This window comes from Larimichthys crocea, chromosome XI (genome assembly GCF_000972845.2).
Source record: "Larimichthys crocea isolate SSNF chromosome XI, L_crocea_2.0, whole genome shotgun sequence".
NCBI lineage: Eukaryota > Metazoa > Chordata > Actinopteri > Sciaenidae > Larimichthys > Larimichthys crocea.
In genome coordinates, this window is record NC_040021.1 from 9,187,269 (window position 1) to 9,202,328 (window position 15,060).

A 15,060-nucleotide genomic window follows, 5' to 3' on the forward strand; every position below is an offset into this window, starting at 1 on the left:
CTCTTGTTCTCCTCCTGCTCTGACACTTTGTCCAAATACAACCAGCCTATTGTATCTTGCTGATATAAAAATACAGACCAGGGTTTATTTGGAAGCAAAAGATCATCATTGTGCTTGATAGAGCTGTGAACAGACGACACATTTGAGAAGGAACAGCCATACAAACCATAGATATTTATAAAATATTCCTTTTTTTAGGCAGGTACATTTCAAGTGAACTATAAGACATTAGGCTGCACAAGAAGAGATTTCACTACATCAGCCACAGACTGCAGATACACCTATCTGTATGTAAACTGTGAGACACATTCCCCATGGACTCCTAGTTGATACATGGACTGCATATTTTTTTTAAAAATGCAACAGTGGTGATGGGAGCTACTGTGTTTTTCAGACAGACAACGAAGAATGCAGCCCTGAGGGTCAACGTCTGCCGTGGGCCTAGACACAGTGGACGGGGTTGATATTTTGTTACAAGAAGCAAATTAAGAGGTTTGTGACATACTGTAAACCAAACGTCACCAGGAAAATCACTGCTGAGTAATAAATATATTTTTCTCCTAAAATGTAAGTAAGCAAAAAGAAGTAGGAATAAATGTGTTCCGAGTTTGTCAGACCAAAGAAAGAAGTGTTAAAAATATCAACAAGTTTATGAAATTAGGTGTCAAATTTGGGTAAAAATGAGCAGTTCTCTCAGCTTCAGGACTGTGGGGGGTGAAATGTGTCAGATGAGTTTGGAAAATGACATGACTAACTTTGACTTTAACTTTGAAACTCTCTGAATTGACCTCTATCTCTCTGCTAGAGGTGCAGGGGTATGCTCAGCGTTGCCTCAGCGTGTCATCGAGCCACCCTTTAGGACCGCCCTCCACATTTCAGTACTATATAGTTTAAAGTCTTTTCACCAACTATTTTCCAACATATTTAATGAATTTTCACAGAAATCTCAGAATTGCCTTTAAACCTTTCAACTGGACTTCCAACGTGTTAAGAAGTGCAACAATTACGCCATTTTGACAGCTACTACTTAACAAGGGAAGAGTGTGAGGTTTAGAAAAACACCAAGAAAGCTTTAACAAACTAATATTTTTCAGTAAATGTAATTTTTCACCTGATCATTCAAGGTCAGTTTGGGAGCCGTTGTTACCTTCAAGGTCCCATCAAGTACAGCGCACACAGCAAACTATCGAATGTAGTTTCATTATGTATTGTGCAAAGACTCAAAAACCAACCAGTACTTTTGTTCTGGACCCTGGACCCTCTGTATACCAGTTAGTGTATTTAGAAAAACACACCATGTTAGCAATATAAGAGGGGAAACATGATTACATAATAATGTAAGACCCCAGTTGTAGGTAATCAAATTAACAAAAGTCAACTGAAACACTGTAAATTTGAGACTTCTGGGGCCCCTGGAGGTCTGAGGTTCAGGGGCAGCTGCCTGCTTGAGTTACCACTCACAGAGACTTTAAAAAGGACCTGTCCTTGGTACTGAAATTAGCCAGTCTATTAAATATGAGTGCTAAAAGACAAGAGCTTAAAACAACTGGAGGCTTCAGCAGATCAAGTCAGAAGCTCAACATAAACAACTCTAACTTGACAAAGCGGGAATTTTCCAGCACGTTACAAAGCAATGACGAAGCCCACTCCTCATCAACACCATGTCTTCAAATCTGTCATCAGCTCAAAACAAGAGGGTTCAGTCTCCCTCTCTCTGTCTCACACACACACACACTAAATATGCCGCTGGAGGACTACTGTATAAATGAGAGCATTCCTGCAGCCTTGACTGTAGTTAAAGTGCCAGACCCTGCCCAGTGAACACAGGGAATAACAGACTTAGCAGGTGTGGAATGGCAGCTATGATAGGCAAACACATGTGCACACATGAATGCTGGCTCCGTGTTTCAAACCCAAACACCTCATAATGACAGATGCTGCACCCTGGGGTGCTGCAGGGGAGGCCCGAACGTTGGTTTTCAGGCACGCTTCCAAGACCACTGGGGCCGCTCCCCGTGGGAGTAAAGCTGCACTTGGGTAGAAAAACAGAAGAAATGTATGAAAAAATGTGAAGTTTTAACATGCAAGTGGAGTTAGAGAGAGAGAAAAAAAGAGGAAGGGTTTTTTCTTTTTGTAACAAAAATAGGTTTGCATCGGAGCGAGAGAGACAACAGGAAGAGAGCACATGTGTCCAAACAACAGATGGGCTGAGCCACAAGTCAACTGCTGGGTGTGAAAACACAAACAAACTGTAATGGAGTAAATAAAAGGTTTATTTGAAAAAGGCACACACACTCCAAGAAACTAAATGTTTAACATACAACAATATTTCTTTTTTCAAATCTGTGTTAGTCCCACAGAGGTTGTATAAAGTTCGGTTTGTACAATAAAACTTAAAACAATAGCACCAGTCCGATTTAGACATGCAGGCACTGCGTGTCAATCGCATTGCTGTCTGATATTCAAAACAAGATTGTAACATGGCCAGCTGACATTGTAAGAACAGTGTTGCATTCATCATCAGCTGTCTGGATGCAAAGCAGCCACAACATGACTGTGAAATGTAAAGATGACGTTGTGACATCTCGCATGAAATTAAAACCACTTCCTCCAACATAATAAAATAATTGTAAACACTGATTAACTTTCAGAGAATATAGCGATGTTAGAGGTGTTACTTCACACAACAAAGGCTGTATATTTAATGAGGTTATATTTAATGAGTCGTTTAGACCATTAAAGTCACTAAACTGAGGATCTGAGAGGCTCACCCCCTCTACTAAAACAATATTAGTATAAACCTCTAAAATCTGAACAATACCTCGTGACGAGTCCATGGTGTAACACGTGAATTTCACTCAGCCAGTGCAGCAGCATGGAAAGTCAGCAGCATCCAGCATGTTAGAGGTTACATGAATACCATAATGGCTTATTGTGCGTATAACAGCGTTTGAGTTAATAAATACACCAGCTGTGCCCATTTCAATTAAAAAGCTTAAAACATATATAAAGATACAACACATAAGACATCTGAGTCACTTTTTTTTCACACAAAGGAAATTAGAAGTCTTTTGAAAACACCAAAATAAAACACCAAAATAAAATTCAAGATGACTGAGGACTCTTCCTTACACAGAAAACATTGTACGGAGAGGTAAAAAAAACATACAGCATGTACGGTACATAACATATGGCTGTAGGAGGTCAGATCACACAGATGTGCAAATACAGTAAACATGTTACTGTGCGGGGAGAGTTTGGGCTGCCGGGAAGAGTAAGAACACATTTCCTGTCGAAAGTAGAGAGGATGATGAGTGTGATGCGGCACAAATGGGGCTGAGGATCCTGAGAACGGAGCAGGAAGGCTGGAAAAAATAAAACACGATGGTTTGATTTTAATTGTGTGTCAAAGTCAGAGTAGGGTGAAGCCTAACAGACCGGAGCCTTGGCGCTGAGTGAATGAGGCAGTAAACTAAAAACTCCAGGGAGGAAATAAAGTCTCGTGTAACAAGTTATACAGACGATGACTTGCCTTGTAAATTTATTTATACAGATAGAATGAACGATCCCTCGATATTATTTGTTGATATGTACCTGCTGATTTAATTGAAGCGTGCTCAGAAGAGCCCAGTGATCTCCTCCGTGACCGGATCAAGGTCAATGTCATAGAAACAGGGTCGGGTTGGCAGACCAGGCATGGTGCTCATCTGAGGGAAACAACAACAGAAGCAGAGGAATTTTATTGGCAGGCAGTGCAAGAGAAGATGAAAGAAGATCACTCATGACAGTCAAAATCAGGCTGGAATAAAACATTTTTTTTTTTAAGACAGAAAACAGAGAGAGGGGGAGTGACACACAGTAAATGGCCGTCCGATGCGGGATTCGAACCAGGGCCAGCTGCAGCAAGGACTATAACCTCCACACACGGGCGGCCGCTTAACCCACTACGCTACTGACCGTCCCGGAATAAAACATTTTAACTGTTTCATGTTTTTAATGTCACTATTGTTTCAGATTGTTGGGAAAACTGAAACACTTGAGCTCTGCTAAATGAACAGACCTCACTGATGGTTCATATTTTTGTCTCTCTGAACAGGAGGCTCATAAAAAGAAGAACTAAATAAGAAGGTAAGATAACAATATGGGTAATAATTATATATACACATATTAAAGCTTTTGCCATAACACAGCTGCTCTACACCAAAATACAATCCAATATGAGTTGGTATCAGACCTTGTATAAATGAGTCAGAATAAGATCAACCCCTACAGGTTCAATGACTATAATCTAGACTCATTTAACTCTGGGCAGACAGATGATCAACGTGTTGACAACCTCCACTTTAGCAGTGATGAGTTTAGCCACAGACACTAGTCGCTTTGTTCCCACCGTCGCCAAAATACAGATGACAAAAGGCTATGAGACAAAGTTATATACACAAAATCACAGTGGTAATACTGACTGCGGTACAGAAGAATCATGGTTACTACAAGATTTACTTATTGGACAAATCAAAACTAGCTGCATGTTATATCTGGAATACTGAAATAAATTCTATTTCGTGAGTATAGAAATGTTGAGCAGAGGTTGTGCAGGTGTTTTTGATTCAGCACACTTGACTCTGGTGTGCAGAACAGCTTTATTTGTCAACTGATATCAGAATTAGTGGGAAGTGAGAATTAGAGCCTCCATAACATATGTGACACGAACAGCATGTGAATGGAAGCTCACACATACAGTCAACGCGACCAGACATCATTGTTTAGGTGCCAAAAACGAATCCGGATTTAAAATGTCAATAAATGTGTAATGTCACACATGTGTACACAAATATGGTTTGCATAGAACAACTGATCCACTCATAAAACACTTTTCCTCTCCCAAAAGTCAGATCATCCCACAGAGCAGAAAAAGTAAATTATCTCGCTCATTAGATGGCGAGCGACATTCTTTGCATGCCTCCCCCCTTCTGACCCAGGGCCGGTTTTATGAGCCCATTAGTGGAAATGAGACAGAGGGAAGTGACCAGCCAATTTCCTGTCTGAGGAAACGCGTCTCTGCGAGTAAACGAAGAGACAAAAACGAGGAGTACGTGTTTACACAATCTGACAGAGCGGAAACTGACTGCTCACTCTCATTTCTGGCTGGTCTGATGTCAGTGATTGCTGTTACGTGACACTGTTTTGACCATCAATAACGCTTTAACCACAGATGTGTCAGACTACGAGTGGCTTCAAAGGAATACGATATCAACGCATTACATTTTATTCTAATGGGATGCATTAAGATTGATGTTGGCGGAGGAGGCACCTCATTCATCAAGCTCCTTTTAGTTGTGACATCACACACTTGAACACTTTACCATGATGTCACTAATAAAATGCTAAACAGGATTCACTTTCATATTTCCCGTACGTAGCTGACACACAATGGATTGGCATTAAAGTCTTTCTGGTGAATCATCAGTACAAAAGATTAACAACTGCATTAGAAAATGCCTTGTCTCGAAAAAGGGAGAGCGTTAACTATGAGTGCCAGGGTTCATTCTGTTATGTGTGCTGCGAAAGACGAACGTAAAGCTGCAGAGAGAGAGAATACAGCTTCAATCTGTCTACTTTTGGTTTGATTTTGGTTACAGCAATGTGAATTTTAGATGAGTTCAGAAACTATTCAACAAAACAATTAAAAAAATTCAACAACAAAAAGGGTTTCAAGTTTGCCACCACACTCATTCACGCCCCCTGACTGGCTTCTTCTCCATAGCAACGACGGCTGAGGGTCATGGGTATTGTACTATTTTGACCCAAAATACCAGACAAAACATGTCGTGGCTATCCAGGATACTTTGTGCTCCTCTGGTAAGTAACACTGAAGATATAATCTAAAGAAAACTAAAGATAAGTTTAACGACTAACTCATTTTCAGTTGATCAAGTCATTGATTAATCGTGTGTGTCCATTGAGAAACATCTTTTTTGTCTTTATTCCACCATTTCTGTCATCCACCTGCTGGCTTTACTCCACCACCACAAACATCTAGATGTGGATGGACCTGACCTTCATGAAGTACGTAGTTAAGACGGTTCATATCGAAGTCTAATCGCCCAAATCTGCCTCTGTTGCTAACCTCAATAGATATCGTTTCATTCTTCCACTTGATCTCAGTTATTATCCTGTTTCATTCTGTTCTGTACCTCCCACAGCCTCAACATCAACTATACATACTTTGATTTTGTTTTAACTGTATTTAATGAGTCAAACTGAGGTATTATTCTTGACGTAACAATCGGCTGATTGATAAACAGGGAAGCAGGCGATACTGATCGTATTTCATGCTTCTAAAGACGATGGACAGCCACAGAAATTAGCTATAATTACCATAAAATGTGGGCAGAAAGGATGACAATACCCATCTCACTATCCTCAATAATACAGAAAATCTGCAATGAATAAATATATCCCATAACCTTTCACCAAGAAGCCACAGTTTCACTTTTTGTTCAAGTTAAACTTATGTTGACAATAACTCTGACCACAGGAAGAAAACCAAAAAATTTAATAAAACCACTTTAAAGTAATTTGATTCCCAAACATGAGTTCTTTTGCCTCTGTGTTTTTCGGTATAAAGTATCAAGCTGCACATTTAAATATCAAAAGATGCTACAATGTGCAGACAAACTATCAAAGTTTTAAAAGCAACAAAGGATGCGCTGTTCTGCTTGGTCCTCCTCTCGAGCCTGAGAACAAGTTGGCACTCGCAAAAGCACACAACACTCTGCGGCTAAAGTTGGAAACTCCACTCGGCCAAATAAGTCCCTCTATTATGCCCAAACACAATGTGTCTTTGTCAGGGAAAACCCTGAAGGAGACAATGCAGCTGGATTTTCACCCCCCACCGACTCTGGAGAAGAGCCTCGGTCAACAACAGCACAGTTAGCACAGAAGAGGATTGAGAAGATTATGAAATTTGACTCAAAAGCAAACTATTGTGCCGTTTAAGATTAATGGAGCATTATAGAGGGAGGTTAATATTGAAGCATGAGATTAAATATTTTATTTAAAAAAAGTCAAATGGCTGTCGGGCTTATTTAATGAAGTCGCATTCTTGGCTGTGAGACAATTCTGAGAAATCCATTCATAAAATGCTCCAGTGAATGGAAATGTGGAGTTACAGGTGAGAGTTCAAACCAGTGAGGTCTACCATCTCATCAATGTGAAAGTGCATTGCTTCCCCTCAAGGAGCACTTTGAACTTCACAGTGGCATGTCGTAAACATCAGGCGACTAACTCTGCGTTCTGTGAAGGTACAAGTCTTGTTCAGGATGCAGGTTAAGTGTAGTTAAATAAATGTTGAGCACTCGAGAAAAAAATATATTCATACAATTGCGCTTGGGACATATCTTCATATTGTTTTGTTAGATTGTCATGTCTACATGAGTTTAACTGTAACTGAAGCTAACAGTTGAAGTACGGGTCAGTTTCAAAACATGCCTGGATTCATTAAGCTTGTTGACCTTCGGATCATTAACATGACCCAAAGCTAGTGAAAATAAATGAAGGTCTACTTTCATCTCATGTGCCTTTTTCATAGAGGTAATCACAGTCCTTTAACTAATCTACAACTTGTTAAACAGTTTAGACCATGTAGAATATCCAGCCAATGGGGAAGGGGTTTCTATAAATCTCTCTTGGGTTTCAGTGGCAGCAGCTCTTGACGGGATATGAACTCTACAGAGATCTATTGTTCTGTTTGCGACCCCTCCCTCACATATCTGGAGAATGACATCAGCCCCTTTCCTGATTCTTCACCCTGTTAAGACCCTCAACCCCCCCCTCCCCAAAAAACTTCCCGCTCCTGCCACACTCACGCCATCATGCCTCAAGAGTTTTTGTTGATGAGATTTCTCTTTCTACCGCTTGGAGTCAAGTGTGACTGTGAGTTTGTGAATGTTTTGTCAGATTTCACTGAAGAAAAAATGCAAAACATACATATAATCATAAAACAGCAATGTGTACCATGAAAAAAAAAGGAAACACTTTTTTTTGCTTCATGTTCATGTGATAGTAAACAGTAGATGGAATACAGATGCTCCTTCCTGCCTCCTTTACATGCTAGCTTATGTTCCACTCACCTCGCCCAGTGCATTTTCTCCTAGAGGGTTTCTTTTAACAACTTTTCTAAAACTCTAAAACATGATTCTGGGGTCTACTGTCCATATTCTAGATGACATCTACTGCTGTTCAGGACAGTAACCTTTGAGAACCACAAAGCAGAAGCAAACCTGGGCATGGGGTAGGACATCAGCTCTCTCGAACTTTAAAAATTCAAACTATGGATCAGTCTGACAGAGTTCAAAGAATAATTTGGAGACTTCCTTTGGGTTAGGAGTCACTGTTCAAAGGTTGTCAGTGTTGCAGTGGCTCTGTGTGCCATGGCAGATCAAAGGCAAGGTTGGGAGTCTGGACAGACGGCACACCAAGACACTGGCATGCCTTCCCAGCATGCCTGATGTTTGACACCTCTGCCTCCACCTATCAAAGCCAAGCCCCCGGGGTACACTGGTGAAACAGCAGGAGGCAAAATGCTCAGGAAGCTGCTTCCTTCCTGCCCGGCCCATCATCAACCAAAGAGGCTTCAGCCAGGCCAGCTTTGCTCTAACCAGCTCAGTAAGATGGTTGTCAGTAAAAGCAGGGGACAGGACCCAAAAACTAAACTTGTTCAGACACAAACTCAGAGTAAGGAAGAAAGGACCAACGATCTTTTAGAAAAGCTGTAACTCACTACAACCCACAACATCACAGAGACGGTGTCTTTGTGTAGATTGAACTTTTAACAAACTTTTCACTAAGTGTAACTGAACTTAACTTAGTTGGATCTTACAGTAATGAGATAAAAGAGGGGCGCCAAGTTGTAAAATTAGATTGTCACATGTTGTGCAGTAAACAGTCATTCATAACGGTTTTGACTAGGCAACAGAGCCAAAAAAGAGCCAAATTCTGTACAGGCTCTTTGTACAGGAACAAAAACTTCATGATTAACTATGATTTTCTTTGGTGTGCAGCAAGCACTTGTAAACGCACCCCTCAGGGGAGAGTCTAACATGTTCCAGATTTGACCTTTGATTTTTTGGCCACTTGGGCTCATCGTCGTTTCAGTTGATATGGTGAACAAAGTCCAATAATCAATCTCTTTATTTTCCGTTTTTGGCTGCTACCAACTCCTGAGGGGAATATCTGGCTCCTAAATGATCTACTATGTTCACTAGCTAGTCGATAACTGTCTGCCTGATGTTTGGTGGCGAGCAGACACAGAATGTGAAGTTAGTCTGCTCTGTTGCAGACTAAAGGTACGTACCGTTCCCACAAGTGGGTAGATGAAGCCAGCGCCAATGCTAGCACGGACATCTCTGATTGGCAAAACAAACCCAGTGGGTGCACCCTTCTTGTCTGGCATGTGGGACAGGGACAGGTGAGTCTTGGCCATGCAGATGGGCAATGTTCCGTAGCCCTGGTTTTAAGAGAAAGAAAACAACGAAAGACGTTAACGTGAGTGTATGTGTGTAAGAAAGGGAGATACAAAAAGTAAGTAGATGAGCTGCATGAGTCTTGTCAGTGTGTGAGTCAGTTGTTGCAGCAGCAGTGATGTCACCTGTTGATTGTAGTAATCTATCTTGGCCCCGGCCTCTGGAGACAGCTCAATGTCATCAGCTCCATACACTCTTTGGGCGATTGTTCTGATCTTCTCCACTATCGGCATCTAAGGAAAGACAGAGACAGGAAGAATTGAGGAAATTAGATTTACTGAATACACACCGGTGTGATCTCAGGGTTAATAAGAGCTACAGAGAGTGAAATAAATATTTTAACATGTGGGACTTCTATTGTTTGACTCAAACCTTTGCTCTCCTCTGTTTTCTCTGCGGTTCAGAACATACAGTTAGTATTTAAAGACGCTCACATACAGATGATGTGTAGTATCAACATGACCATACAGCATATGAACTATTAAGATGCAGAAACTGAATAAGTGAATTTGGAGACTGTGGATCACTGAGATATTAGATTTCCTGTATGGCAGCCATGAGACACACAGAAGAATGTTAACTATCATCTGCAAAGTAAATGAAAACTGCAGTTTTCTGTCCATCTGTGCCAAGACTTGCTTTCCGGCTGTTGTTTTGATTCTTTGTCTGGAAAGTAACACGGGTGGCTGTTGTCACATGCAGCACATGCTGTGTTTTGGTCTTAATGTACTTCAGGTTTAGGACCTTTACAAAATAAAAATGATTTAATCATTTCTTCCAAGAAAAATCTAGTCGCTGTATCCAGTTGCCAGATAAGGTCGGGTAGAGAGGTCAATTTAAGTGTTCAAATGGATGTTTCTGATATAGTCTTCTCTTCTTCCCAAGACATGCTGAGCTCTGCACCCACCACCAAAACGCCCCCTGAAGTCTGCCTTATCCTCTGACCTGCTGTGGCCCACCACACCCTCTGTTGGCTTCTCTTTTTCAGACAGACTAGGTCTCTGCTCCTAGACCTCTGGGTTGTTCAGCTCCCTGGGGCTGTGTTGGGCCTCTCTTAAATTGTCCCCATGCTCCACCAAGAGTCCTATCCTGAGGTTGTATGCATCATCAAGCTCCCCTGTACACTGACCTTCCTCCTAACCCCTGCTCCATCTAGCTGGAACAGTGACCGTGGAATGAATGAAAAGATTGAATACTGGACTTTCAATTTACTTGACTGATTAACTGGACTTAAACTTTGACTTTAACCGGAGTATTGTACTCCTGTTGTTGGACATTTAGTACGCAGGCACATGCATATGGTAAAAAGGCACATGCACACACACGTCAGTGTAACAGGATCAGTTAATGTAAGTCACAACCTCCCAACTCACTAACTGAAACCAGCTGATGTTTTTTACTTCCACATTCTCTGGCTACACTTCCAAAGAAAACATCGTCATTTACTGCAGACAGAAGGTACCCAATACTGAGAATATATGAATAGAGGTAATCGCAACTTCCTGTCATACAACATTTTTGGCCATTTCATTGACAGTAACAGTAGAGAGAGATAGGAAAGGCAGGGGACAGAGAACAGGGGTGACGTGCAGCAAAGGGCCTGGTCGGACACGAACCCACCCCACCCTTAATATGTGGTATGCACTGTACGAGATGAGTTTCTGGGGTACTAGAATATCTGCTCTCACCTCTTTGTTGTACAGGAACTGGAAGTTGCTGGGTCTGCTGGCAGCCTCATTCACAGCTTGGGCCAGCTCTATGGAACCTCGCCCGCCCTGCGCCCAGTGGTGACATGGCACGGCGTCAGAGGCTCCACACTCTTTTGCAAGCTGACACACAAGGTCAATTTCTGCCTGTGTGTCTGTCCTGAAAGATCACCAAAGGAAACATTGTTAGCAGTGTTTGGTAGCCATGACGACAAATGTATTTAGAGACAAAATTAAGCTGAAGTGAAAATGGTGATTTTGTGAACCTAAGATATACGTAGACTATCCCATTATTGCTGTTAGGGCTTTACTGAATATTACAGAGAAGTTGGGGACTCAAGTTATGTTGTGTGTTTGTAGATTTGCATCTTACTTGAAGACATTGAGCGCAACCACGACTGGTACCCCGAATACGTCAGCGATTTGGATCTGCTTCCTGAGATTGCTATGACAACCACCTGCAACTAAACTCAGATTCTAGAGAGAAGGAGGCAGAAGAAACAAAGCAAAGGTCAGAAATGTGTTATTGTAATACAATAGTAAAAAGTGAATACTTCTTCTTAAAAAACTCCTTAAAAACACTTTTGCATCCAATGTCAAGTTTCCCAATGAAAATGACAAAAACTATAACTGAAATGGCTTCATTACCGAATTGCCTGTAATTTTCCACACAAATGAAGCAGAGCCTTGTTAGCGACAATTGTTTTATTCTTTGTTATCATTTGGAAACTCATTGGACTTCAGTAGATTCTTAGAGTTTTTCCACTGGACTGGGTCAAACCACTTTTGCTGCCCAGCCATCACAGCAGGGGATAGCTGCGCTGCTGTGGTAGCTGCTGTGTAGCAGGGTCGACCACAGCCAGCCCCTGCCTGTCTCTTCCTTTTAGCTGAAATCATGTGTGTCTGTGCTGGAGTGAAAGCTCTGTCTGTGTTAAGGTATAAAGTACTTTTGTAGCTCTCTGTGGTTTGGGGTTTATACTTTCAGATCAGGAGTGGATCAGTCACACCTGCTTTCAGAGGGAAATACAGCTGACTTAGTGTGGTTACCTCTCCTACTATAGAAAAACCCTGATAAAATAACAGAAGCATCCTTCTGTGTGCATTTATCATTCTCACGTTGTATACTACTATGTGCGGAAGTCCACTCACTCCCGAGCACATTAACAGCATATTGTGACGCTACTCCACTTTACCACAGTAATCTAATCTTGCACTGTGTGTGTGTGTGTGTGTGTGTGTGTGTGCGTGCGTGTGCGCAGCCCCAGGCTCAAAGCAGTAAGGCCATACAGGTCCCATAAATTCATTTCCCTGGCTCTGTTTTCCACAGTACTTCTGGTTCTCGTTACAAGCTTTAAAATTAATTTACACTGCTTCATTATTTACTCAGCTGAACCTGCCTTAAAGACCGGTGATTCTAGCCAGATATACACGTGAGCATGCACATAAACACACACCAAAAGAATCCCACCTCCACATTGCTAAGGCCCAAATATCCGGAAACCACATACACAGGTTCTATTTGTGCTGCTAATCAAGCAGATGCTCTTAACCATGTTAGAGGGCGAAGTATTTATTCACATAGGGCGGGGAACTCAGTGTCCATGAAAACACAGCTGGAGGCCTGTGGCAGATAGGTTGAATACAATCTGAAACTTCCTTTATTGCATCACACATAAAAATCTCTATAAATGTGTCAAATAATGGCTCATTGCCTGAACCTTTTCTGGTTCATACCACACACACATACACACACACACACACGGCCTTGGCCACACTTAGGGACAAACCCAGCATCAGGTTTTGATACATGATACGAAATATTCTGCAAACTATGTTGCACAACTGTGTAAGTGTGCAGTAAGTGAGGCCCCAAGGGCATGTTGGGAATGTCGAGGACCACAAAGCTACACTAAGCGGATACTGTATCGCCACTCGCAGTTTTTCCAAGGCTGCCATTGTGCTCAAAAACACAGCACACAGACACACAGACGCACCATCAAATAGTGTTAGGTTAATGAGACTTATGTTAATCTTATGGCTTTATAATTGTCTCGTATTGGACAATGAGCCTTAATAGCTTTAATTTAGCCAGAAACATCCTGACCTTTATTACCTTTGAATTGAATTGATGTCACAAACCACGGACTCTTCAGGTCAGAAATGTTTACACATCTGTTACGTCCTCCTCATGTTTATCTTTTCATACCAGCGGTACATTTATACATCTATATGGTTCATACCTCATCAATGTACTCTCTGGGAAGAGGTGCTCCTGCTGACACCTGAAAACACACAGGGAAAAAAAAAAACACATCAGATTAAGCAATGTATTATTTTTAGTTTCCATCTCATTTTACATAATTATATTAATTTGTAAGTTGGTTTTTTTTCCATTCATTTCAGTGAATGAGATAAACCCATAAATCTCAAAAAAGTCTCGGAAGAATTCTATCACTGTTTTTAAATTGTATGAAATGTAGGTTGTTAAAGTAAATGTCTTTAACGGAGGAATGCACAAACGTCTTAGAAAAGCCGTCTTGCCCTTAAATGCCGTTCTTCTATGGGATAACATCCTACAGGTAATCGACAAGATGGAGGTGTGCCAGGTGGAACAGTTGGTGGATTGTGTAGTTCCTCAAAGAGGACAATTCAGTCCATAAAAAGTGCCCCGAGGAGGGGTGTCGTTTAGTTGGTAGAGCAACCACCCCATGTACGAAGGCTCAGTCCTTGCTGTGGCAGCCCAGGGTTCAAATCAGACCTGTGGCTCTTTCCCGCATTTCATTCCCCATCTCTCTCTCACCACGTTCCTGTCACTTTTCTGCTGTCTCTATCGAAAATAAAGCTTGAAAAGGCCAAAAAAAAGGCATGCTACTGTGTGTGAAGAAGGATTTAGACTGTGTGTCACATGCAAATTAGGTTTGTTTTTTTTATGCCATTGATTACTCAATTATACCACAACAAAGAATATGTACACATTACGATAGCAGCATTATGGAGAGAGTCTGTGGTGTTTTGTTGACTGCGTTGTGTTAACTTACATTTGGGCCACCACCATGCATCTTTAAGGCTCGGACAGTTGCGACCAGCACCACCACATTCGGCCTCAGCCCTGAAGCACGGCATTTGATGTTGAAGAACTTCTCCATGCCGATGTCTGCTCCAAAACCAGCTTCTGTCACTGTGAGGAAACAGAGAGGAGAGTTTTTAGAAGAAGAAAACACACCTACATATTTCTGCTTCAAAAAGAGATTTAGTAGTATATTACGAGTAATTAAGAAATGTTTTTCCCTGCATCACTTTCAACATCTTTCATTTGTGCTTATTAAAGAATCAAATCAATTATCTGCACCAAACCATGACTGTAGCAGTAACGCTGGAAAGAAAAAAGAGGGGGTGATGATAGTGGCGTAGGCTGACCTGACTGAGTCATCTATCTACATTCATTACTTGTCATGTTCAACATGACTGAGCTCTGAAACGTGTTCTATTCCTTATATTTATTTGCCTCTCCGTGCAAAAAGTGCTTCAAATAAACTTGATGAATCCATTTGTGCAAACTATATTATATCTGACTTTAAAACTCCACTATCCGTTGACCTCAACTTTAAATGCATATGAGTTCAGTCAGACATCTTCAAAGAACCATGGGAATAGGAGGTGAGCCTGACTGTGTTTCTGTCTGAACAGAAACACTGCGCTGAGAAATGGGTTCACTGTAAGGACTTTCAAAGAGACAGAGGGCCTCTGATATGGATGGCCCTACGCACAGGCCTCTTGAATGGGCTCCAAACAAAGCAAATAGTCCACCTGGAATGACGATCTTGTTAAGA

The 15,060-nt window shown here is 41.4% G+C and overlaps 1 protein-coding gene across 1 annotated transcript in view; it reads right to left on the reverse strand.

Annotated features, from left to right (window-relative positions):
• Positions 1-2,261: 2,261 nt before the first annotated feature.
• The window catches only part of mthfd1l (methylenetetrahydrofolate dehydrogenase (NADP+ dependent) 1 like), a 33,970-nt gene continuing 21,171 nt past the window's right edge, over positions 2,262-15,060 (reverse strand). The window contains exons 21-28 of the mRNA XM_019259006.2: positions 14,269-14,408; positions 13,471-13,512; positions 11,604-11,707; positions 11,213-11,390; positions 9,650-9,757; positions 9,356-9,508; positions 3,595-3,707; positions 2,262-3,365 (exon numbers count right to left, since the gene is read on the reverse strand). Of these exons, the coding sequence (XP_019114551.2) occupies positions 3,618-3,707; positions 9,356-9,508; positions 9,650-9,757; positions 11,213-11,390; positions 11,604-11,707; positions 13,471-13,512; positions 14,269-14,408 (815 nt within the window). The 3' untranslated portion in view covers positions 2,262-3,365; positions 3,595-3,617. The remainder of the gene's footprint in view (positions 3,366-3,594; positions 3,708-9,355; positions 9,509-9,649; positions 9,758-11,212; positions 11,391-11,603; positions 11,708-13,470; positions 13,513-14,268; positions 14,409-15,060) is intronic.